Raw genomic sequence first — 26,935 nt, 5'->3', positions numbered from 1 at the left:
GAACAGGCAGTGGTACGCTCCAAACCGTTCCTCGGGGCCTGGGGCCGCTCTCCCGTCTCCCTCCGCCCCGCCTACGCCAGTGACGTCAGAGCTACGCAGCCGGCGCCGCGAAAGTTACGCTCGGCCTGTCACGCAGATCTATATTATATATTTCCGGCGTACGCGGTCGGTGAGCGGGATGGCCCTGCAGCTGCGCAGTGAGGCCCGCGGGCAGTGAGAGGCGCCGCGGAGAAGGCCGCGCACCTGGCCGGGGCCATGGCAGAGACCAAGGAGGTCCCAGGCGGCGGCGGCGGCCCTGAGGAAACAGACGGCGCTCACACTGCCGCCGCCGCCGCCGCCTCGGAGTCGCTGAGCGCGGGGGAATACTCTCGGCGGGTGCACCAGTGGCTGTGGGACTCGTACTGCGGCTACCTGAGCTGGCAGAGCGGCCTGGCCGCGCTCATGGCCGGAGCCGCTGCCTCCGCTGCCCCGCCTCCCGGAGGCTATTACTACAGCCCCTTCCACTACCTCCTCGCGACCCCTCCGGCTCCCGCCGCCAGTGGTCCTGCCCCGCCGCGCGCGGCCCCGGCTTGGCAACCGCCCGCGGGCAGGCACGCGCCCCTGACCCAACGGGCCGCCCCCGCCGCCAGCTCTCTGAGGGAACCCGGCCGGCCGGCAGGTGAGAGGAGTTGACCGGGGAAGGGGCAGGGGGCGGGGAGGGAAGCGGCGCCAGGGCTGAAGTGGAGAGAAGGGGGCGGGGGTGGCCTGAGGGTTGGGTTTCCATGGTGATGTTTACGGGAGGGGAGGGAGGCGCGCTGTTTAGCCTGAGGTGGGGGCGTAGATGCGAGAAGCAGCGCCTGGGAGGTGGATTGCTTACAGGTTAAACTCGGAAAATTAGAATATCATCGAAAAGTGCATTAATTTTAGTAATGCAACTTATTATTTTTTATTTTTCTTTTAATTTTTACAAGTGCTTTCTTTTGGAAATTCCACAGTAATAAAACAAATAGTTACAATAATACAAAAAGAAACATCACCATTACATTTCATTAATTACATTCCATTTATAATTGACCCGCCTAACGACAAATAATTACAATTAAAACAAATAAAGGCTTGACATATCTTGCTTTGCATGTCATGCGTCTATCTCATATATTGGTTTCACCTTTTAAGTTGCGTTACTGAAATAAATGCACTTTTTGACGATATTCTAATTTCCCGAGTTTCACCTGTATAATAAATGAAGGGGAGAGGCTTATGGGCTGTTCTCTGGGCAGCGTTTTGGTAAATGCTGTGGCGCCCTTTTAAAGACTTCAACAAATCTGTTGTGGCAGAAGTTTTCCTTAACAGGAGATATGGAGTGTGGTTCTCAGTTCTTGGGCGCACACAAACACACATGCACAAGAGAAGGAAATGCTGTCAGCAAGGGTTTGTTATATTCTTTCACTCCTTGGTCTTTGCCTACCGGTGTCATCATGAACTACCGGTAGTTCTCTCAAGCATAGGTTGGAAGGTGCCACCACCACCACCACCATCATCATTTTATTTGTATGTCGCCTTTCCATACTTAAAACAATGTTCAAGGCGGCTTACAACATGAGAAGATTTACATAATTACCAACATAACAAAAATAATAAACTATAAATAAAACACATCAAAAGGTAGGTACACAACCAAATGGAAAACAATTTCCATATAAATAGTAAAATCTAAAACTAAAAAATACAACATTAATATCAATTAAAATTTAAAATGACATAGATAAAAAATAAAATTTAAAAAGGAGCCCTCTTTGTCCAGCAGCAGAGGTCCTCTATGGAGCCTGTCAGGCCCCACCCCAAGCCAGGTGGAGAGAGGCAAGGCAGGGCCCTTCAGGCTCTCAGCAGGTCAGTCCTGGACAGCAGCATCTGGGGAGGTGTTCTTTTAAGTACTAGTTCCCCAGACTGTACAGGGCCTTGTATGTCCATACTCTTGAACTGGGCCCTGTGCAGAGTTCTTCTTGCTACCCCATGTAAAAACATGGCAGTGGAATTCTTCAGTGACTGTATCTTCTGGACTATATTGAAGGGCATCTCCATGTAGAGTGCCTTGCAGTAGTTCAACTGAGAGATGGTAAAGTGTGTGTTGGTGGTCACTGCCACCAGGCTGTCTTGGTCCACACATGGCTGCTGGTTTCCATTAAAGTGAATGAGGAACAATATGAATGTCATGAAGCTGAGCAGATGTCCCCCGATACTACTGTATGGGAGCAGTTCTTTAAGTAGGAACTTAAAGTGTTGTTGATTCTCAACCCCCAGAGTTGTTCCAGGAGAATGCCATGGTTAGTGGTATTAATCTTTCCCAGGCATCCCCAAACTTCGGCCCTCCAGATGTTTTGGACTACAATTCCCATCTTCCCCGACCACTGGTCCTGTTAGCTAGGGATCATGGGAGTTGTAGGCCAAAACATCTGGAGGGCCGCAGTTTGGGGATGCCTGATCTTTCCTAAGAGGTGAAGCAGAACAAGTGGGTAGTGTTTTCCCCTTTCTATCTTGATAAAGATCATCAACCAGGATGACTGAGATTGTTTCAGTGCCATACCCAGATCTGAAGGCAAACTGGAATTAGGTTGAATAATTAATTTTATCCCGGAGTGTCTGTTGTTGGTGAGCTGTCACGCTCTGCTATCTTGCCCAGGAATAGGATATGTGACTGGGTGGTTCAGGAAGGAATGCACTATGACTTCTAAGTGAGACATAATCCATTCCTTTGATCCACCTAATCAAGTCCCTCCTTGCTAGATCTTAAAAGCCAAAATGGGCAAGGGTCAAGAGAGCATGTGCTGGGCCTGAAATCTTCTAATGTCCTGCTGTATCCTCGGGCAACAGTAACTGAGAAAATTGACAATGCTCTAAGTATCTCTAGGCCAGGCATCCCCAAACTGTGGCCCTCCAGATGTTTTGGCCTACAACTCCCATGATCCCTAGCTAAGAGGACAAGTGGTCAGGGATGATGGGAATTGTAGTTCAAAACATCTGGAGGGCCGGAGTCTGGGGGTGCCTGCTCTAGGCCTTATCAACTGTGGTATCAAGTCTGGAGCAGACATTGATGTGAGAATGGTCAATTTCCAAGTGGTTAGCCATTTTTTCCCCAAGGCTGTGCCTCACCAATTATTTTGCTACTCAGAAAAACTCTGCTGAGCAGTTCACCGAGGACAGAGTGGAGGCAGAGGAGTAAGCTTGGAATGAAAGCAAGCCCATGTAGAGGTGTGGGCCAGCTGGGTACACTTGTCCAGGCCCTTGGAGAGCTAAGTCGGCCAAGGGTCCCTGCTATCTTATGTAACCAGATTGGCTGATTTTTTTGTTTTGAGTTTACAACTTTATTCTAACAGGACCTCCACCCCAGCCTCAGATCAGCTGAGCCTGATAAAAAGCCAAATAAATTTGCGTTTTTAAGGGGCTGCAAGAGTCTTTGTTGATTTTGCTGCATTCTAAGTTCCATTGAGATGAGTGGGGCTTGCTCTCAGGAAATAGGTATAGGTTGGAATTCAACATGGCTACTCTTCTAGAAACTTTTGGTAAATATAAGTATGGAAGGGCTTGGGTGGATGAGTGCATAAGATCCTTCCTAGACCTAATTAAGGTATTTCTTGGCCAGCAGCCGGTTTCCTACAATTGTTAGTGAGATGCCTCTGGAAAACCTATAATGTCACTCAAAAGTACAGTTTGCGGTATGATACTGTTGCATTGAAATATTTGTCATTTCTGCAGAAACACCGAGTGCATCTAATGCAGAGCCCAAATCTTGAAATTCCATTTTCAAGCATTGATTTTCATGTTTCTTTTCAAAAGGGAAATATGAAATTTAGAGTAGGAAAAAGGGAGGCACAAGGAAGCATCAAAATAGTGGCATAAGGATTGATCATACAGCTTTCAAACTAGCCAGCAAAGCTGCAGTAAGACCTCGTTAAAAGCAACCGTTTAATAAGTGTATCTTACAGGTGAGAAAAACTTCAGTATGAGAGAGAAGTGATTAGTACAAGACGAGCCATGGCGGAGAATTGTTTTTGATTGCAGATTTACTTTCTGTTGAGAATTACACTGTTTCTCATATTTTAAGACATACCCATAAAATAAGCCATAGCAGGATTTTTAAGCATTCAAGGAATCTAAGCCATACCCCGAAAATAAGACATAGTGATAAGCGCAGCAGCAATGCCGGCTGCGGCAGGAGGAGGAGGAAAAAAATAAGACATCCCTTGAAAATAAGCCATAGTGTGTTTTTTTGAGGAAAAAATAAATATATGTAAGACGTGTCTTATAATATGAGAAACACGGTAGATTACTTTAACTAATTCTCATTAACTTAACTTGGAAAAAGTATATAAAGCATATTAATTAGATCAGCATACAATTACATCTCATTATAAAATACGTAAATAGTAGAAATAGTAAAGTTCATTAAGAGAAGAAATATAATCGAATATAAGTAGAAAGATCATTTTTAAAATAATCATTTAACACTGTAATTGTCAATTAAACTAAACACAAGTTCTTTATTAGCACATTAGTTTCCACACATGTAATCTGAATCCCTTGATCCCTACAAATCAGCCATATTTCTACAAATAGATCCTAGGTCTACTTTCCTCCTATCCCAACCCTAGATGGTTCGTGGCAAGGCCTCAGTTCTCTGTGAATAGCTCAAGTATTATTGCAGCAGACCTTGTGCCAGGATAGCATGGCATGGGAGAAGACTATCATGCAGTCTTTTGTGTTGCTCCTCAGCAGTTTGTTTTCACTTGAGAACATTGGTTCACATAGTAATGATCATATGGTGGTAAATTTCCTTTAAGCTGGTGTGGTTTTCAGTTGTGTCTCTGTGTTTTCTAGCATTATACATACAGTGGTGCCTCGCTTAACGAATGCCCTGCTTAATGAAATTTCCGCTTAACGAAAGGATTTTTCGAGTGGAGCTTGCCTCGCTAGACGAATGCGTTTTACGAAAAATTTGTCTAGCGAATCGCGGTTTCCCATAGGAATGCATTGAAATTCAATTAATGCGTTCCTATGGGCAAAAAAAAAATCAAAAAAATTTCAATGCATTCCTATGGGATTCGCTAGACGAATTTTTCGCTATAAGAAAAGACCCGTGGAACGAATTAATTTCGTCTAGCGAGGCACCACTGTTCTTACAATTATAATATTGCATCATTTGCCATTGGGTATGTAAAGTGAAATATAATAAGCCTATCTTGTGCACATTGCATCTTTTTTCAAGCTGTTTATTTTGTATTAATACGGTACTATATTATTGAATACTCTTGTTTTTAAAAAACAGGTCGTGAATATATTATCCCATCCTTGGCTCACAGGTTTATAGCAGAGATGGTGGATTTCTTCATTCTTTTCTTTATTAAAGCAACCATAGTTTTGAGTATTATGCATCTCAGTGGAATAAAGTAAGTTTTAAAATATATAGAAAATGTTATAATTTCTCAACTGTGCTCTTGTTTTCCTTGAATTAGAAAAACCTATAGCAGAACTAGTCCATTTCAAATTGCAGGAGGAGGCTGTTCTTCATACCAAAATAAATCCCTGAACATGGAAAACATAGATGTTAAAGGATCTAGCCAAGTTTCCTCCCTGCCATACTAGATTTCTAGGTGTAGAACTATTTTTCCATGTGGAAACACTCACAAATAGGTTTTTTAAAAAATATTTGGATACATTTTAATTTGGTGCTGTGGTTTTTAAAAATGTTAGTTGCTTTGAGCCAAAAAATGTTTTTTATTAAATAACCAACTAATATGATAATACCACCTTGTATAAGCTTAAATTTAGTTGTACCCTATTCCTCAAGCTTTGTAGTTGCAGCAATACTCAAGTCATACTTCAAGATTTAGTAAATACAGCACTTGCTAAATGAGTGGTATAGTTCTTGGGTGTAGGTGACTTCACTTAATGTATATTGTTTCCCTATAGAGAAGTATATTGGAAAATTATGTTCATCTTTTTAAAAATTATAGAATACAGTCATACCTCTAGATACGAATGCTGCGGGTTGCGTACAACATAGGTTACGAACACGCCGAACCCAGAAGTAATGGAACGGGTTACTTCCGGGTTCGGTAATTTGTGCATGCGCAGATGCGCTAAATGATGTCACGTGCATTCGCAGAAGCACCAAATCATGTGGCGAGCATGCGCAGATTCGGCGCTTCAGGTTAAGTACTGCTCTGGATGCGTACAGGGCTCCAGAACGGATCCCGTTCGCATCCAGAGGTACCACTGTACTTGTTTGCATCTCACCTAATGTTTTTTAACTTGGCATTTTTAAATAATTGTATAGCTTGATAAAAGTTGTTAAGTTGGTATTGGTCGATATAAAATATTTAGGTTTTTCAGATGGGGTTTGCTTACCTCAAAATAATTAACACATAATCCAGCATTTTTATACACTTTGAAGTATTTGCAACACTTCACATATACTACCATATTTTAAACTGTACAACTTCCCCGTGAGATGGAGGAGTATTTTTAGCCATGAATTGTTGGGCTGAGAGTGTTTGACTTGCCTAAGGTTACACTGTGAAGTTCATGTCACAGGCAAGATTAGTCCTGGGGACTTCCTACCATATACTAGCTCTCATTTAGAATTGTGCTTTTAGATGTGAAATAAGCATATTTTCTGCATGAATTGAAACTGTTGCCAAGCATGAGTAGCATCCAGCTTGTGTAATTAAATACAATTGGCACTGGCCAAAATATAGACACAATTTGTCATTGGTGTAGCCAGGATTTTTGTTGTGGGGGAGCAGAACCTCAGTTATTTAAGTATTTTTAATGGATTTTTCTTGATGGAGGGGCAGCTGCCCCCCCCCTGGCTACATCCATGCAGCTTAATTCTGACTCCTTAGTCACTACTTAATTCTATGCAGTTAAAATTCCCATCAGGTGAAAACATTTGACAGGAAAGTGGGGATTGAATAGAAGCATCTATACTGTAGTGATATTGTATGTTAGTGTTATTGATTACTAAAATGATTTTTTGGTGCAGGGATATATCCAAGTTTGCCATGCATTACATCATAGAGGAAATAGATGAAGACACTTCCATGGAAGATTTACAGAAAATGATGATAGTGGCCCTTGTCTACAGATTGCTAGTCTGCTTCTATGAGGTATCTAAGCCCTAACTACACATTCAGTAGTGAATAGTGAGAACATATGCCTTAATACTTAGTGAGCTTAAGCTGACACATATGAGAACTTTTGGAAAAGTCACCAATATACAAAATGAATTTCTATTTTATGTTACATTCTAGTGTGACCAAGAAGCAGAAGCCACTATCTACATACAGTAGTCTCTAGGGTTATTGAGTCGTCCAGGACAGGGAGCAGGTTATCCCTCCGTCTCCAGTTATATCCCCAATTATAAAACATGTTTTGAAGTTCTTCTGGTTTCATCAAGTTAGCTTCATTTTTAAAGTGTTTGCATTTGGAAGGTTGTGCAAGGTAAAATATTGTTTCCTGGCGACAAAATTTGAAATGGCATTTATTTTCAGATTATTTGCATTTGGGGAGCAGGTGGAGCAACCCCAGGGAAATTTCTGCTTGGCCTTCGAGTTGTGACATGCGACACATCTGTCCTTATTGCACCAAGTCGCGTGTTAGTGATTCCATCTTCTAATGTGAGCATGACAACGTAAGTTAACTTTTTTTGTATCACTATTATGTTGGTACAAGTAGTGGTTCATCAATTTTTTCTAGTTACATTGAATAGTTATTTACCACCTCCACTTCAATTTCAAGGTGGCATACAGTCTAATTAAACTTTATACAGTAAGATTTTTTTAACAAAATAAGCCAACAATAGAGACAGCTGGCATTGAAAACAACAAGCACTATAAAGACATTTTTTAAAAAACCACATACATCAGTAGGCAGAACTTATTTTATTTTTGGACTAATAACAAGACTAACTTTTAACTTGATACTTTAGTGGGCAATCCTATGGCAAGTTCTGCTGGAATGACTAGCTTAAGATGCAATTGATTTCGGGCTTAGCTTGTTGATCCCTGTCTCAGCTGGTGTTAAATCCCTAACCCTGAACTCTGCCGAAGATACACCAACGTAACTTGTTCATCCAAGTTCAGCTGGTGCTCAGCTGGCACTCAACTGGCTGAGCTGAAGGTCATTGAGCCAAGGCTGGTGTAAGCCCCCCAAAAGGGGGGTTCCAGGGGCATGGTGCGACCAGATTGGGGGACTTCAGCTGGATCCTAAGCTCATCCAGTTCAATCACATGACCTGGCAACCCAGCAAAAAAACTATTTTAAAGGCAAGTTTTCACTCTACCAGGCTTTGGCAGAGCAGCAGCAGTATCCCTGCAGCTGAACAGGGTTTGGATCCAGTACAACTTTGCATCAGCTTTACTTACACTGACTCTCTTTATGCCAGCTTCTTGTGCGTAGGATTGTTCCCTCTATTGTCATTATGAGGAAGAAAGCTTGGTTATTTATAACTCCCTCAATTACTGTTCTGATTTTTATCCTTATGAGGTACAACAATCAGAACCGTACAGGATATTCTATGGTGTGATAATGCTTGTCTTTGTAAAAAAAGGCATTATAATATTAAATCCTTTACTAATAATCTCTGGTTGCTTTTCCTGGGGAAACGATGTTTGAATATTTAATGAATGGAAGAAGTGTGTTAGTAAAACACGAAATACTAGTTGTGTAGCAGTACCGGTACACCAGCTGTGAAGGGGGATATGTTAAGAGTAGATTCTTCAAACTAAGATTAATATCCTTGATTCTGAAAGTAACAATAGAAAGTTTGTCTTAATGAAAGCTGATGTGTATCGGTTCTCAGAAATGGGAAATTATTCTGAGAGTGGGGTAGATTTTGGGTTGTTTTTTTATAGCAATTGTATAACTCTTGTCAAAACAACTCGTTTACAGAACAAACTGCAGAGATGACATATAATTTCTTTTCTTTCCAGATCTACAATACGAGCTTTGATCAAGAATTTTTCTATTGCTTCCTTTTTTCCTGCATTCATTACCCTGCTGTTCTTTCAGCATAACCGAACAGCCTATGATATTGTAGCAGGAACAATTGTGGTAAAACGAAACGGTGTCAGATGATACACAAGAACGCCAGGATTCTACTGTTCAAATGTGCTGATGACATCTGGTGGATTTCTGAATCTGTCACTCCAGAACAGTGCCAATGATGACACTGAACTTTTTTTTAAAAAAAATTCCAGCAGTGCCATAAACATTGGAGAAAATGGCACTGATATAATTTGAGAGTATTTGAACTGATCAAGGGAATTAGTTATCTTCAAAAACTATTGGCAGACTATGGTCAGAGTGTCTTCTAGTGTATGAGAAATGCTAGTTCTACAGTGGGGGTCCTATAGCAAAAGAGAGACTTATTTTTCATGAACACTCCAAACTATTACAGGAGATAACCAAAGGGATTATAGTGTTTGCGGCAAATTGCTAGAAGTTATATAATGCTATGGTGGCAGACTGAATTGTCACTTTATAAAAGCCTTATCATGAATTTCTCATGCAAGCATTGTATTTTAATACTCGGAAGTTTTCTTTAAACATCTTGTGTGTCTTGCATGATGAAGAGATCTTGAACACAAATCCAATAACTGAATATGTGCTATTATCATGGAAGGCAGATAATTCTGGTATTGGTAAACTGGTATATATTGGAGTTCTGGCAGTATTACTATAGGGAATAGATGCAAATTACATGTTAATCACTGCTTAGGATAAGGAAAAGTTTGATTTCTCTCTCCTCCCCCTCCCCCTTTGTAAGAGCACAGAAAACTTAAACTAGTGCAGAAAGGAGAAAAACGAAGCTTCAGATTTGTTTAATGAGAACTACAAGTTTGAGATACAAGCAAAAGGAAGTTTATGCATAGCCTTTTGCACCATTTTATAACAAAATAATTTTTTAAATAGCCAATAACAATACCGCTAAAGCAATAGAGAATTTGTGTAATCTTTGAAAAAGCAAATATAAATAGGTGCACTTTCACTTTATTTGGTTGTGTGCCTAGATAATTTAAATTATCCTTATTGAACAAAGCATATTTTGCATGATTTATTTTTACAAATAGAATATTAGCTGAATAGCACATTGGTATCAAGTTTTTATGGCTTGGCAAACTTTAAAAAGTATTACTATTCTCCCTTAGTCTTCTGTTCCCTTAAGATCAAATACTATGTAACCAGAACACAATGTTTCTATTAATTTGTTTCTGGTCACTTGATAAGGAACTAACTTATTGTAATGGGATATTGTTGATTTTTTATAAAAAAAATACATGTCTTTTAAAAATGTAATTCTTTTAATATACACTGGTGTTTTCAAGTTATTGAAGTATCTCAATTTAAGGAAGTTCACAGCTGAGCCATTGGTTTAGTTTTGGAACTGGTGTACAATGGTGTCGTGAGATTCAGATTCTTGTCCATGTACATAAGCAGGGATCTCAAACTTGACAGATCATATGGCTACAGTAGTGACTTTCCAAATGTAACAGAATATCAGAAATATTCTTCTAATTAGACAAACAATTAAGGGGGAAGGGCTGCTGTTCATTATGGAGCAGCAAAGAAATAATATTTCTCCCTCACAGGAATTCTGAGAAGTCCTGTGTTCAAATAAAGATGAATGTGCGAGAGCTTCTTGGAGGGGAGATCATACAGGAGTAAGTACTTAACATTTCTCCTAAAATACATTTCTGGAAGGGTTAAAAGTTTGTGCTATGGCTGTTTCCTTTAACTCGTCTCTTTCCATCTTTCTGAATGAATTAATCTTCAGGCTGAAAAACCTGCAGGTTGTCTTGCTGCTATGGTTTGCAGCACTGAACATAAATGCCTGTTGAGGAAGGCCTACTTATAGGAAAGCACTGATGGATTGGGAGATTTACCACACCCAATTGTCTTATGGCAAATACCCTATTCCTTAGAATTAACTGAACCTATGAGCCAATTGGCAGGCAATGCTAAGTTGAACTGGTTTAGCATCGGTTTCCTGAAGAGATCTTGGCCACTGTACTTCTCTGCTTCTCTCACACCCTACTAAGGCATACTTTGCTTGGTATGGCATTCAGACCACAAGCTGTAACCAAGGTTATGGTTTGGTTTAGCCTGTCTTCATTAATTATAACTTAGCACTAATTCAGTCCCTCTGAGAGAACTGCTGGGCTGATGAATCACTGATGCTCTATGAATTGAGTAGTAAGAGGTAGCTCCACACAGCATTGCTGAATTATCTGCTACTGTAGTTTATCCTAGCTTAATTAAAGCTGATATCAATTGGGGATAGCATCTCTGCTTCTGGTGTGCTAAGATCATTCAGTTGCTTCCAACAGCAAGGGATAGCAAGATTGACTACCTGCAGAGTAGTCAGGCCCAGAACAGTGAATCATGTGGAAAATCATGGAGTGGAGCTGTGACTAGTGGAAGTCACAGTCCATCTGGATGTGGAAAAGGTTGTCACCAGTTCAAGAATTGTGGATTTTGACTTTGTTTGCACTACCCTTCTGCGTAGCATTGAACTTGAAAGGTGTATTTTGCACACAGTTCCATCAACTGAAGGGTACATTTCTACACTTTTAGTTAGGCTGAGAGACACAGAGTAGTAGTAGTAGTGGTAGCAGCAGCAGCAGCTTAGGTATTATCAGTTGTAGAGCACAAAGGACACAAACTGCTTTGATCAACTATTTTAGTAATGAATACAGAACTTGTGTTACTAGATATTATAAAGATTAATTAGGCCACCATTTAAACTGCCTACATGATTGCTTTTTATACTTTGGGTATGTGTCTTTAAAGATGATTGACTTTTATTTTATGTAGTATATGTTGCATTTATCAGGTTGTTGCTTTGTTGCTCATAGTTGAGTATTACATATTTTAGGCTTTTAAAAACACATTTTTCAGTGAAAGCTGCTAATTACTGACTGCTGGGGCTGATGAATTTATTATGGTCATATGTTATTTTAAAAGGTGCTTCATAAATTCATCTTTGTTTCTAGACCCTTGGCTCATGGGCTAATAGTTTAGTTGCATTACTCTTGAGCCACCATGCTTCATGAGGTCTTGGGAACACCAGAATGGAAAGGTTGAGGTTTTTTTACCTGCCCCCAAGCATATACAAAAAAGCCAGGCAGACATGGAGTTGTGCATACTGCAAAAACAGGTTCTACGTCACAAAGTAAATTGCCCACAACTGGCAACTGCTCTTTGACTTCTTGCCTCCCACATCCCTTTTCAAAAAGGAGTAAATGTGTTTAGCCACTTATGTTATCAAACATGGTAGAAACCCATCCCTGAGGACTGCTGGGATAAAAGCAAAATATGTAGGACAAAATGTTCTTTGTGAGTATTGAGGACTTTGGCCCCTGCAGCAGAGTATTAGGGCAAGAGAAAACAATGGAGAATGGTTTGCTAGATGGTGATAATGCAAGCTGTTGGAAAAACATAGTTGAAAGGTGCTCATCCAGGTTTTTTTGAGGCATGTATATAAACTTAAAGACCTACTAGCCTTAAGATAGCAGAAAAGGGGAGAAATGAGCATAAACCTCCTGACTGGAACTCTTGAAAGGTTCTGTGAAGATGAGGACCTGCATATGGGACTGCAGACCGCAAAGAAGAATCTCTTATAAACCAAGCTGAGGCTGTTAATCAAGGTACCTACGATCGTTTATCTTTCACTTGCTGCCAATTACTAGGCAGTAACTATTTTAATAAATACATTATTGTCCCCGGTCTATTACGTATTACTGCAAGTTTAAGTGTATTCAAATGCTCCAGACAACTGTGTTTAGCCCTCTGGGCTTTGAAGTTCAGGTACCCTGTTATTAGCACAATAACACAGATGCATTTAATTTGCATTGATCAGCATTTGTTAATTGTAAATATAAGACGTATATCCTACTAACTGAGAATTTGTAGATTCATGTAAGACCACGTGCTTATATTAAAATTCACCACAAACATATTTCCATAATTTTTATTGATGGCATTTATCCCATGGTTTAACATGTTAATTATACTGTAATAAACATGGCTTTAATATTAAACTTTTCCTTATTATCCAAAGTCACCAGAGTCCATTTCCGTAAATATAAAAATATATACTTAACACTTTGTACAATACTGGTTTTTGGTCCAAACAAAAATGGATCAGAAAAGCCAATAAACTCACTTTAAGAATTCCCAATTTTAAAGGTCTTTAATGGATTTAGGCAACTTTGAATAATGAGATTTACATAATAAAATCTGAGACAATACTAAACAAAAAATTGCAGTAACACACAAAATTAAAATTTCAAGTTCACAGATCTGTTATGTCAAAGTACATTGAGAAACTGAATTGTATTTACACATTTGTTTCATAATAAAATATTGAAAAAGCGAGACAGGTGATAAGGAGTAAGAATGAAAATAGAAAGAGCATCTAATTATTGAATGAAGTACTACTGATCTAACTAGTCCTTAGCATGGACCATTCTTTAATCATTCTTCCTCTATCAGAAAATTTTAGTGCACAATACACGCAACTCGCTCACTTCACACATACATCAGCACAAACTCCGCATAGAAACCACTCATTATCCACATTCTCTACTCTATACAGACTCCCCTCTGATATAATTACAATTTCGAGGTGTCAGTAAACGCAGATGAGCGCACAAAGTGGTGCAAACAGAGGTATTAAACGAAGCCATTCGCTGTGCAGGCTATATTTATATCTATAGCCAGACCATGCCAAGTCAGTGAAAACTCTTGGATTCTAAAATAGTTTTGCTTAAGATCCTCCCTGCCACCAACTCTTAATTATTTAAAAAACCTAAATGGGGAGGGGGGAAAGCGAGCAGAGTTTAGGCAGACCTGGCTTCAGCTGAACCCAGCATGAGGTACAATTCAGTAATTGAACAATGCAGGGCAACCAGCTGTGGGTAAGAGAACTGCTGTCTGTAACAATCATTAATATTTTATTTTCTACGTCTAACAGCTGTCTTTATCTTCCGAACAGGCTGCGCAGGTCCAGATGTGGAGAATATATTTTTCCCATTATTCCTGCTTTAGGGAAGAAAAGAATTAGACATGAGGAACTTAAAAGTGATAGTCATATGTCTTAAAGCTTCTAATATTGTGGAACAAAAAGGGGGGGGGATCCACTGTAAAAAAAACAGGCACTTGAGTGAATATCCCATAGATCATTTACTAAATACATCATTTTCTAGAGATTACGACACTCAGTTAAGGAGTTGTTTCAAGGATAGCTGCAGGCGTATAATTGATCTGAAAGGCTTAATGCCATCAGCTTTAAATATTCATTTCCAATAGCCACAGTTAGAGTGAAATTTAAATTTCTAGATTCAATTAATGCAAAGTTAATCCTGCCCACTCCCCGGCACTGCTATTCAATAGTGTGGAATTCCTATAGATGTACCTGAAAATTCTTCCCTTACATTACAACATGTGCATGGAAGCACTAGGAGATTGCACCTTCAATATATATAGACCCTGCCATACTATCATGCCAAGTCTTAACCCCTTCTTACCCTGGGTTAAATGATGAAGGCTGGGTGAATGAAAATCCCGAAGAGCCACCTGCAGGCTGTGCTGGAGCACCAGAAGCTGCACCAAAGGTAAATACTCCTGGGCTGTTGCCTGTAAAGTTGAAATTAGTACTACTTCCGAACTGGAACACCGGGCCTAAGAGAGCGAGATACTGAGACTTAGCCTCTTGGACAAGAAGCACTGTTTTGCAATTATTTGTCTATGGGGAACGTTAATTTCTTTAGAAGCACTGAATAGGTGATTACAAAGGAAGAGAATGCAAGTAAAACAGTTCACAAAGCAACTACTGCATTGCTGGAGTGCACCAATAAGATATTCTGGATTCCACAGAGCTAGATCTTAAAAAATGCATGTTCAAGAACACACACATTTATTTAACAAGACCTTCCAATGCTACATGGCAAAACTCTTCTGAAACTAATGCGACCTTCAAAAGCAGTTTCTCATACAAAAAAGAAAAAAATCCACTTTGTCATGTCCAAATCCATTGGTACAGCTTTTGTTTCTGGGTAACTTTCTCTTGTTTCTGCAGTGTGTTACACAGTGCATCAGATAGCATATATCCTAAGCATTAGCTCAGGCACCCCCAAACTGCGGCCCTCCAGATATTTTGGCCTGCAACTCCCATGATCCCTAGCTAACAGGACCAGTGGTCAGGGATGATGGGAATTGTAGTCCAAAATATCTGGAGGGCCGAAGTTTGGGGATGCCTGCATTAGCTCTTTATGAATCATTTCAGCTCAAATATAATCCAAAGTATGTACAAAGCCATCTTCAGAGGAAAAAAATATTCTAATAAAGCAGATGTATCATACAAAGCATCACATCAGTATTTTTGGAAAAAAGCAGCTAGATCTTTCAAAACACATTGTGTGTTTTTGACAATGTTTACCTGTCTCCGCGCAAACATTTCACACTCTTCAGTATCCCACTGAGGTGTAATTTTATCAACACACAAAAAAAATTCTGAGCAGAGTTAAGAGGAACTTATCATTTATAAATTCTATGCCATTTCCACAAAGAATGTGGAATACTACTAAACTTTTCAAACCAATAGTTAATTTGCAAACAGAATTTGATTCAAGAAGTATTTTAAAGTGGCACTCATGATGCTAGCACAGGTTAGCAGGCAAAGAAGACTGAAAAATTAGGATGGAACAACCTAAACATAACTCTGCCTTAACACCACCACCAGCCTACAAGGCAAGACCTCCAGAGGTTGCACTTACCAGAATTGGGAGCTGTACTAGAGCCAAAACCAGGTGGTTGGGTAGCTTGTTGTCCAAAGACAGGAGGCTGTGTACTGCTTGACACAGAGCCAAAAGCTGGAGGCGCAGGCTGAGCACCAGTAGAAAATAATGATGAGGAGAGTGATCCAAAGGTTGGAGCAGGGGGCTGGCTGGAGCCTTGACTTTGACCAAATGTTGGTGTTTGACTGGCACCAAATGCAGGACCAGTTGCAGGAGCTGAAGACCCAGAACCAAACACAAATGAAGAGGATGAACCTAGAAAAACAAGTGAGCAGAATAAACTTGAGAACTGGTCTTGGTGGTTAAGAATATAACTATTTAAATTCTACTCTGGGGTATATAGGCTTTTGCTTATTTAACAGTTTATTTCAGCTGATCTTTAATGTTAAACTGCCTGAAATGTTCAATAACTGTACCTGCTCTTTTATCTCCCACTACCAGGGCCGGCCCTACGGCCAGGCTGGGTGGTGCCATGGCGCCAGCCCGCCAGGGGGGCGGATCGCAGCTGCGCCTGCCCGCCCGTTGCACTGGGAAACGGGGGGGGGCGCCGGAGGGATCCGTCGCACCACAGCGCCAGGGCGCCAGAGGTGCTTAAGACGGCCTTGCCGACCACAAGTGGTTTTGCATTGCTAATTCCTGCATGTTAACTGTGAGAAGTGTCCCTACTGAAAGTGCATGTGACCATGCCTCAGAGTAAACTCCTACCCAGTTTAAAATGGGTACATACAAAGCTTATCACCAGGTCAATCCACTGCTAGGGATGAAAGCAGTCCTCTACTGAACATTAAGCGCCTGAAACTAATGCACATACGTGTAGCCACTGTAACACTGCACTCCATTTTTGCAACAGGAAACAACAATGGTGGCAATGAAGGGAAGGTAGGCACACTGACAAAGGGAAAACAGAAGGCATCAAGAGACAGCTGGCTGAAGGCAAAGTAGCAGTAGGAAGAAGACTTTAGTGAGTGCAGAGGAAGTTGTTTTGAACATTCACACAGCTACATTAAAACATATTGCAGCAGTTTTTGACGCACACGGAGCCCATCAAATGGAATGTATGTAGCTGGTGTAGCACTGCTAGTTACGATTAATGAGCTGTGCAATCCCTCAGCCAACACCACACTGGATAGCTTTAGAAAAGCTCATCTCCACACACCCCGGCACACTTAGGAACAACAACATATAAGTATTCAATTTGACCATGAATCTATTGAATTTGTTATGGAACGTAACTGCCATAGCACTGATAACTTTGCCAAGTCAATCTTTTTCAAAGCCCTCTTTATGTTGTTCTACAGCCAAGTTTCTGGAAAACAAATCCTTCAACAGATAGCCACAAACCAAATCAAGTTCTGAGCATACCTGAAGGACCTGCTGTTGTGGTGGCTGCTGCAAAACTGAAGCCAGAGTTGGCTGCACTGTTAGTGGTGGCTGCTGTACCGAAAAGAAATGGAGCAGGAGCACTTGTATTGGAGGTGGTCGTTGGTGGCTTGCTCTCTTGGGAGAACCCAAAGGACTGGGGTGTACTGGAGTCAGAGGGATTACCAAAAGCAGAGCTGCTCACAGTGTTGTTGGCCTGTCCAAACAAAAAGCTTGGTGGGGCAGGATTTGAGGAAGAGGTGGTGCTGCTGAACACGCCACTGCCGCCGCCACCAGCAGCAGCAGCAGAAACACTTTGCACAGCAGTGTTGGAGGAACTAGAGCTCAGGAAGCTGAATGTAGACTTTTGTGTTCCTGGATCTGAAAGTGAAAGGGATTAACATTATTTTAGAAAGCAATGAAGCTGCAGAGTAAAGCTAGACCACAGAATCTGTGTTGGCTTGTATATCAAAGATCCAGTGCATGAAACCCACTACTATGACATCTCTGATAGGTAACCAACCACCCAACCTCTTCTTATATTGTCAGAAATGTTTAGCTGAAATTTAGGTTTTTGTAATTTGCACTTCGTTGGATTGGGTTCTACCCCATCGAGTAACAGAAAACAAATTTGCTCAATCATCTGTATGATAGCTTTCAAATGCAGTGGTACCTCTGGTTATGAACTTAATTCATTCCAGAGGTCTGTTCTTAACCTGAAACTGTTCTTAATCTGAGATACCACTTTAGCTAATGTGGCCTCCCGCTACCGCGGTCACGCAATTTCTGTTCTCATCCTGGGACAAAGTTCTTAACCCAAGGTACTACTTCTGGGTTAGCGGAGTCTGTAACCTGAGGTACCACTGTATTTGAAGATGGCTATCAATACGCCTCTTAATATCTTCTCCAGGGTAACCACAAACATCTCCTTCAACCTTTCCTCATAGGACCTGGTTCCCAAGCCCCTAACCATCTTTGTTGCCCTCCTCTGGACTAACTTAAATTTCAGTAGAATGCAGAGGACTGAAAACTGTGGTGCCCAGAACTGTACATAGCAGATCAGGTGAGTGTTACCAAAAAGACAACAGTCTCTGATCTCAGGCTTACTATTTAGAAGTCTAGATAAACACAGATCTTTACATTTATCTTTTAAATTCATTTTGTTAGCTTTGGGCTCAGTTCTTCATCATCTTGAATCCTGTCTTTTATCCTTTCCTCAACAGCTGTAAAACTAACTGTGGATCTTAACTGGACAACTTCCACTTCTATTCATTGGCTGAGAAGTAGAAAGCTAGATTTTAGATGCTGTAAATGATTTCAGGAATTATATGTGGCAATGTCCATGAAAACATTCAACTCAGATTCCTACGAAAGCTATACCGAAAGTTATACTTTTGCACAAATGGCATCACAGTTATGAGACACAATGGCCAGTCATTTCAAGTATGACAACTGCGGTCTAATAATCCATGATTTACTGAACTTGGGACAAGCACTATGCTCAACATGGTTTCTTCTCTAATGAGCCATAACCCAAAACAAAATCACAAACAGTTGCCCATTATACTTGCACCAGGAAAGTATGATTTAATTAATTAAAAATAAATGTTAAATCAAGTTAAATAAAAAGCAAAATATCAAACTTGGAATTTTCAAAACCTGGTTTGTAGTTGGGAGATGGGAGATGAGGTCACAATTTCTCAGTTCAGGTGTTACAGGAAATTAAATTATTGTTTTAACATCCCATAAAGAGGAAGGGATGTGCAGGCACAATGCTCCTTTTGATAAACCATAGATAATTTAAACCAATATTGCCTGAAATGGGTCAGCACCATGCTTGCACTAAGGCATAGGACTGCTACACCAGGGTGATCAATTGCCACTCACTTTGCAATAAGATATCCTGATGTCAGGTGACATGAAAACAGGGTTAACATATATGTGTACCAACACGGCTACCTACCTGTAACTAGATATATGTGTTTGTGTGCCAGAACATGATCTAAATAGCAAGGCCTTGATTGAACCTTGCAGTTGCTCTACCAACCACCTGCAAATGACAATTCAACAGTGGCAGAACTGCTGAGGGTGTCAAATTTGTATTCTTGGTCTGATATTCCTTCTCCTTTTAACCTTGAATAAACCCTGGCTTTTGTTGGTAAACATTTCTCCAACCAGCCTCATTGCTTCCAAAAAACCTTCCTCTCAACTCTCCCGTTTCCTATATCATTCTGTTTTTCTCCTTCAGCATGTTTCCAAAATTCTTCAGTGGGCGGTTCTTGCATTCTCTCTCTTTCCTCTACTAGTACTGCTTTTGACTTGTTAAGTCTTCGTTCCATATTCATTACTTTTACTTGGGGGGGGGGGAAATCACTCGAATTTCAAATTATGTATGCAAAATGCTTTGAATACTCAGTAGCAGCAACAAACAACACGGTGATGTTGGTGAAACAATGAAAAGGTAAACCACTTGGTTAATACTGTAGTAAAACTCTTTCGTAAAAGAGACTGATTCCTAGGACCTATAATGTTCTGTTAAAGGTAAAGGGACCCCTGACCATTAGGTCTAGTCGTGACCGACTCTGGGGTTGCGGCGCTCATCTCGGTTTACTGGCCGAGGGAGCTGGTGTACAGCTTCCAGGTCATGTGGCCAGCATGACTAAGCCATTTCTGGCGAACCAGAGCAGTGCACGGAAACGCTGTTTACCTTCCCGCCGGAGCGGTACCTGTTTATCTACTTGCACTTTGACGTGCTTTCGAACTGCTAGGTTGGCAGGAGCAGGGATTCGAACCGCCGACCTTCTGATCGGCAAGCCCTAGGCTCAGTGGTTTACACCACAGCGCCACCCGCGTCCCTAATGTTACAGGTGTCCTATATAATCTTCCTTTTGCTTCCATTATCCACGTCTTTATCTTAAACTGTCTTTAACCTATTGACTTGCATCTCAATTTCTCTGCTCACGATCTTGCCTCTTCTCTCAATAGTTCTAGGTGCCTCACCAAATGTCTTCTCACTAAGCCCCTATTTCATCTAAAACCAATCCCATTGGTTTTGCCTCCTGCCTGTTATTTCTCAATTCTTCTTTCATGAAATTATTTTTCCCTTTCCTTACATTTGCTTGGATTATTTTTTCACATAATTCACTTGTCTTCAATTCCAGTTTTTCTTCTTAACTCTAATATCACTAGTCTCTTTCTATAATGGGGACATTTTTACATTCCCTTATTCCAGACTCAATCATTGTAATGTTTTATATTCCCGTCTTCCTGCTCCTCCAGCTTAAAAATCTTTGTTCTCAATTCTTCTGTTCATTTGATGTTATGCACACTGCTTTGACCATATGATTCCCCATGTCCAATTTCTAATATTGGCTTCCTTTTCCATCTTGCATCTATCATAAGTTGCTACTGAACTTTGTGTCTTCCTTCTCTTGCTCCATGCTATCTCTCTCCCCTTGTAATAAATAATAAAACAGTAATTTTAATACCCTGATGTTCTGTGGTTATTTCCCTGATTGTAATTTCCCCCCAGCTCCTATGAAATCATTCATTAATAATTTATCCATGTGCAAAGATGGTTACGTACAATTCTCGTTCAATTAATGCATTCATTTTTTTCAAAGTATGATTCCTGTTCCAATTTCCTACTCTGAAAGCTGGCAGTTAAATGACTTATGCACAATCCTAAGGATTTAAAACCAGAAATGGCTGCTATTCCATAGCAAAAGAACATCTACAATATTCACAATATTTAAGTGTAAACATTAGTCCCCACTACCAACTCTTCTAAAATAAACTCAGTTTGTCTCTTAATTAGGTTTGCTGTCAGAATTCTTAAATAAAATGTTTAAGACTCCAATTTAGAAGATCAAATGGGTTGTTACAAAGCATCACATTTGCACCCTATCTATGGGCAGGTTGCCTGAGCTTGCACTGAGCTTTATTGAGATATTACAGGCCTACAGGAACTGTGTACCTTATTTGTATGGCTAGTTTCCCACTGTGGGCATTAAGCCATTGGTAGGCAAACTAAGGCCCGGGGGCCGGATCCGGCCCAATCGCCTTTTAAATCTGGCCCGCGGACAGTCCGGGAATCAGCGTGTTTTTACAGGATTAGAATGTGTCCTTTTACTTAAAATGCATCTCTGGGTTATTTGTGGGGCATAGGAATTTGTTCATTCCCCTCCCCCACCCCACCAAAAAATATAGTCCGGCCCACCACAAGGTCTGAGGGACAGTAGACCGGCCACCTGCTGAAAAAGTTTGCTGACCCCTGTCTTAAGCTATCCAAGGGGTAGTATTTGCCTTTTCTATGAACACTTCCCAAACATTTCAAACTAAAACACTTCTGTAGGCTTTCAGCAAGTGGTGTTCATCAATAGTATAGTTTGAAATGTTTGGGAAGTGTTCATAGAAACGGCAAATACTACCCCAGTTTCTTAAATCACCTGTCAAAAAAATCCATTTCACAACATGATGGGATAAATTATAAGGAATTTTTGTACCTACCTGCAGTGCTTGCTTGTGCTCCAAACATAAAAGCGGGCTTTGCTTGTTGTTCAGTTTCTTTCTCTGCCGGTTTTGCTAGGTTGAAACTAAATCCAGATTTTGCTGTGCTGTCATCTTTGGTTTGCTCTGCCTTTGCAAATGGAAACATGAGTTGTGCCTTTGATTCTTCATTTTCTGCTTTCTTTCCAAACACTGATGGATAGGAAGGAGCAACAGTGTCCGGTTTTTCATCTGTCCTTCCCAAAACAAGCTGTGGGGTGGGCACAGATTCTACATTACCAAAAGTAAAGCCACCTTTTGTTGAAGGGTTTTCTTCTTTTTTCTCCTCCACTTTTTTAAAGGAGAAGGGAGTGACTGAAGTTGTTTCCTTTTCCTCTGTATTACCAAATTTGAAGCCGCTTATTCCAGTTTTACTCTCAGGTGCAGCTGCAGAGGCTGTGGAACCTGTGCCGAAAGTAAAGCCTCCTCCAGCAGGCTTGCTAAGTCCCTCTTTCTTCTCTTGCTGTCCAAGGTTAGAGGTTCCAAATTGAAATGATGTAGAAGATGTACTTCTAGCTCCAGAGGGAAGTCCAAAGTTGAAACTACTATTGCTCTTGCCATCTTTCACATTGTCCTCAGATTCAGATTCCTGTTTGGACCCTTCTGCTTTCGAGAATTTAAAGCCTCCAGTCATTGTGTTTGTTGATGATCCCAGCTCTGCTGTAATACCAAATTTGAATCCTGTTTGGTCTCCAAATTTGAAACTTTTTCCTGCATTTCCCAGTGTCTGAGGCGGCTCTGATGGTGATGACTGAATACCAAATTTGAAGGAAGTAGTAGATGGGACTGTAGAAGCAGCAGCAGTTCCAAAACCTAAAAATAATATAGTACACCAAATGTGTTACAAACCCAACATAACCTTTATTTATATAGAGAAATGCTGCAGGGTCAAGTTTTAATTGTTTTGAAAATCAATCATAGCAACATTTTTATGTAAAGAATTTTTTCTTCTTAGAAAAAATAATCATTCTCACTTCCCAATACTGTGACTTCTCTTCACCACCATAACTGGTGTTATAATAACTCATTCTAGATCACAGATTACTGATGAGTTCAGGTTAGGAAATAAGCAGCACAGAGTAATTTGGCAAGAGGATAAATATATTTTCCTCAGTAAATCTGAAGATGGTATGAGCACCATTAACATAAAGTGAATACTGTAGAGGTGTATGTAAAATGTTATTGAAAGAATTAAAACATATTCTATTAAGATAATGTAATTATACACAGGGTGTGACTACACATGGTCACATTCTGGGGAGACTTAATGAATTCTATTTGAAGACTAGGATATTCTATAAAAGTATGTTTTTTAAAAGGCCACTTGCCTTTTTAAAAGCAAATTTAGCAAGTTAGCAAATTTCCCTGGAATGAAACCACTCCCCCTATTTGTAAAGTGCATGCCCTGAATGCTGAGGGATGAGGAAAGGAGAGGGGAGGGGAGGGAGCCAATGTAGACAGGAGAGGACTATCCCTCAGGAATGCAGGAAAATCTTACTTTGAAAGGTAAGGGGGGGAGAGAAAGTAACAGCAGCAGCAGCACAATCGCTGCAAATGGGTTAATAGACATGCACACCGCTCTCAGGTTGCCAAGACTTGATGGCAGCAGAGAGCAGCATGCAGGCATGAGCCCTCATCACCTGGAATTGGAAGGTTCAGTAAAAGGAAATCGAGAAGAGCTTGCTTTCATTCAACTTGGGACCTTATCCCCGTAAAGTGCTCAACTGCACCAAGCCCAGTTTCTCTCCTTTCTCCCCCTCCGTAAGAGGTGGAAACTTTGCCATTTAAAGGGCTGCAGAGATGGGAAAGTGAAGTTACAGGAGGTATGTGTTCCTGAGTCAGGAATAGCTAAGCTTAGTCCCATGACAAATGTTACTCTCTAGACTTCTCTACCTAGTCCTTGGGACTTCCCCAGGCAACATACCGCTTTCTGGCCCTGCCTTGAACCCTCAAATGATTTTGTCAGCTGGACTGCATCCCTGAAATCTGACAATGCCTTTTGGCTGCCTGGAGGAGACAGTTTTTTTGGGGGGGGGGCAATTAGACCCAAAGGTTCCTTAACTTGATAGGGTGAGGGGACCTCTCAGAGTTTAAAGAATTAGGGGATAAATTGGAGGTGTATCCATTGCAAATGTGATCTATATTCACTCCTTTTTTCCAACAAGTGACACAACTGCAGAAAACTGCTTCTGGGCATGGCTCTCCTTATTTAGAGGTGAAAGCATGAGTCGTGGGTAGAGAGGGAAATTAAAAAGGAGAAAATTAAGGAGCAAAATACGCAAACATGATTTTTTGAGAGAGCATTTATACTCTTTACATACCTTTGAGTTCAGTCTTGCTGCCTGGTTTTGAACTCTCACAAGCGACGCACTTTGTGGCATCTGCTTTGTTTTGTACTAAGCATGTGTCACAGTCCCAGCTTCCCTCTGGCTTCTTGAACTTGTCTAAGCCTAGAAATCCTCCAGAAAGAGCAGGTAAAGAGGAAGCACTGCTACTCACCACAGGCACTGAACTTCCTAGATAATGAAACATAGCATAAAGTAAACCATTAGCAGTTCTGCCCATGTAGACCAAAAACAAAGCTGAAAATACTGTACCTATTTGAAACTTGCAAGAGGAACTGAAATTAATGAACCTAAGTTAGTCATGCCCCCTAACTTCAATGGGTCTACTGCAAGTGGGACTAGCACTGGATATAGCTCAAATACAGGTGGTGACAATTTTAGGCGCGCCCAAATGGCATGCAGTCAGACACGCGGATCCTTTTGCACCAAAAATGAAGGTGGGGCACGCTCTGCTGATGAGCGCAGGGGCCAGGAACGGGACTCACGCATGAAATGTTAGTCGTCTGTACTTCCCAGTATGTTCTTATATATTTAAACTCCAGGAAATATTCAGTGGTGCCCTCTATTATTTTCTTTTCAAATAAGGGTTCTTCACACAGCACAATGCCTGTTTCCTCAAAACTAAGTTCTATGCCGTAATAAAGATGTTTAGGATTATAGCTGGATATGTCCCACCCCAATCAATGTCCAAATACGGCAAACTCACCTGGTTTGTCCGACTGACAGGCAACACATTTGCTATCCTCTGCCTTATTTGACACCAAGCACACAGAACATTCCCAAGCATCTTTTGGCTTCTTGAATTTGTCTCCAAATCCAAAACTGACTGTGAGATCAGTAGAGCCAGAAGAGGAAGTCACTGTTGTTGCACTGTCTGTGACTGCAGGAAGCACGAAGGCTGGTTTTACTCCTGTTCCAGGTTTTGGTGTCTCACATGCCACACATTTTGTAGCCTCCGGTTTGTTCTGGACCAAGCAAGTATCACAGTCCCAAGTTCCAGCTGCTGCCTTAAACTTGTCTCCAAAGCCCTGCGTCCCCCTTGTAGAAAGAGATGCTTTCAAGGTTGAGTTAAACTGAGTACCAGTCTGCTTAGTACCATCTGACATCGGCACTTTAACGGCTTGGCAGGCTACACATTTGTTATCTGCCAGCTTGTTTTGCACAAGACATGTATCACACTGCCAATAGGCTGACGCTTGTTTCAAAGCATCTCCAAGTCCTGAAACAGTTCCGGAGAAAGTACTTATTGCAGGCCTTGTATAAACTACTGTGCTTGCTGTAACAGGTGGTGCGGCTGTTGATGAGTATGTGGTCGAAGAAGCAAAGCCTAAGAAAGAGAAAAGGAAATAGTCTGAGTGCCTAACAAATACTCTACTTTTACAGGAAAGCCAAGCAAACGATTTTAAAACAGAAGATTCATTGATGGAACCATACCGCGCATATGGTTATTCAGGCACAGAAATAGCTGGGTAAGAAGAATGGCTATCATAGTATGGTAAAGATCACTGCACATAACATGAAACCCTTACACAAATATGTATACATATTGTTGGCACTTGCAGTCTTTTTGCAATTAATACCAAACCAATGAAAGGTCCACATTTTAAAATTTATGTTATCCAGATTTATCTTGAGTCTAGCAATGAGAAATGTAGATAACAATGGAAATTGATTTGAAAATCCCCATTCCTAAAGAAAACTGGCAATATATTTGAAAGTTGGAGAAAATACTTGCTCTCAATGTGGCTATTCCTTTTTTCAAAAAGTGCAAATTGCTGGTATTATATATCAGACTGGATTAAGAAAATATATCAAGGGCCAGATTTAACTGCCTGATCCTGCTAGCAGAAGCCCACACAACCACTTCCATCAATGCCCTCCTCTCCCCCTCCTGCCCAATTGGCTCTGAGAACCCGCCCCCCCCCAAAACAGAGGGAGGAGAGGGGAAATCATTCCTTTGGGCAAGAAGAAATGCTGGCACTGATAGAATGCTTATTAGAGTGCAACATCCCTACAACTGTTTTCTTTAAAGTGCCATATAAATCATACAATCATAGAACTGTAGAGTTGGAAGCGACCCTGAGGGTTATCTAGTCCAACTCCCTGCAATGCCAAAGGCCCTGAGATTAAGGGTCCCATTGTCAGTTATCATTTAACACTAAATGAAACCTCATCAACCGACTCACCAGGACTCTTTAAAATATCCAGCACACTTCCTTCTTTCAGAATTTTTGCAGGCTTAAAGGGACCATCATACTCATGATCTCTCTTACTGCTGATGCTATTGACCGCTGCAGGTGTGAAGAAAATAATAGTTTGACAAGGTTCATGGTTCAGACCCTGTTGTGTGTACTTATGAGGACCCACCAACACACATGAGAACACACACATGTCTACATAGAGCCCATCTTAAAAATTTCCATGCGGTAGCTTACTGGATGAAGCACAAACTACTTGCTGTCCATAGAAGCGAAATGATATACTGTAGTTCATTGGAAGTCAGACACATATGCTTGGATAAGGTTCTATTTAAACTGGATTGTACTCAGAATGGAGGCCAGGAATACATTTGCTTCTGATGTCACACAGAATGGAAAGTTTTAAAAGCCTAACCAAAATTCAATCTTAATTCCCCATCTGGAGAAAATGTTCGCATTAAATGTCAACTTAATTACCTGCATTACTCTGAGGCAATACTGGGGTATCCTTAGGTCCTGAAGGATCAGATGATTTTGCAACAGGAACACTAAATTTGAATGCACCAGCCTGGCAGGAGATAAAATTTAAAAGTCAAAAGAAAACAACAGCCTAGTTTACATAGCCTCATAAATGTGAGCTGCAGATTTAT

General features: G+C 40.8%; 2 protein-coding genes across 10 annotated transcripts in view; one reads left to right on the top strand and one right to left on the bottom strand.

Annotated features, from left to right (window-relative positions):
• Positions 1-171: 171 nt before the first annotated feature.
• On the top strand, positions 172-10,362 carry FAM8A1 (family with sequence similarity 8 member A1). The gene is made up of 5 exons (XM_035125781.3): positions 172-658; positions 5,303-5,423; positions 7,022-7,145; positions 7,530-7,669; positions 8,969-10,362. The coding sequence occupies exons 1-5, from the start codon at positions 256-258 to the stop codon at positions 9,111-9,113; spliced, it is 933 nt and encodes a 310-aa protein (XP_034981672.2). The 5' UTR covers positions 172-255; the 3' UTR covers positions 9,114-10,362.
• A 2,632-nt stretch (positions 10,363-12,994) lies between these two features.
• The window catches only part of NUP153 (nucleoporin 153), a 41,003-nt gene continuing 27,062 nt past the window's right edge, over positions 12,995-26,935 (bottom strand). For 5 of the 9 annotated variants that reach the window (XM_060277963.2, XM_060277965.2, XM_060277966.2 and 2 more), the window contains 9 exons: positions 26,763-26,853; positions 26,274-26,378; positions 24,794-25,414; positions 24,064-24,258; positions 21,704-22,555; positions 17,198-17,575; positions 15,815-16,090; positions 14,567-14,720; positions 12,995-14,081 (listed from right to left, as the gene is read on the bottom strand). In XM_060277963.2, the coding sequence (XP_060133946.2) occupies positions 13,994-14,081; positions 14,567-14,720; positions 15,815-16,090; positions 17,198-17,575; positions 21,704-22,555; positions 24,064-24,258; positions 24,794-25,414; positions 26,274-26,378; positions 26,763-26,853 (2,760 nt within the window). In that variant the 3' untranslated portion in view covers positions 12,995-13,993. The remainder of the gene's footprint in view (positions 14,082-14,566; positions 14,721-15,814; positions 16,091-17,197; positions 17,576-21,703; positions 22,556-24,063; positions 24,259-24,793; positions 25,415-26,273; positions 26,379-26,762; positions 26,854-26,935) is intronic. The other 4 variants (XM_060277964.2, XM_088675207.1, XM_088675208.1 and 1 more) reach the window with 1 other exon arrangement.

The sequence above is a fragment of the Zootoca vivipara genome, chromosome 8 (genome assembly GCF_965207765.1).
Source record: "Zootoca vivipara chromosome 8, rZooViv2.hap1.1, whole genome shotgun sequence".
NCBI lineage: Eukaryota > Metazoa > Chordata > Lepidosauria > Squamata > Lacertidae > Zootoca > Zootoca vivipara.
Note: the sequence above shows the minus strand (reverse complement) of the source record. Positions and strands in the feature narration are given on the sequence as shown.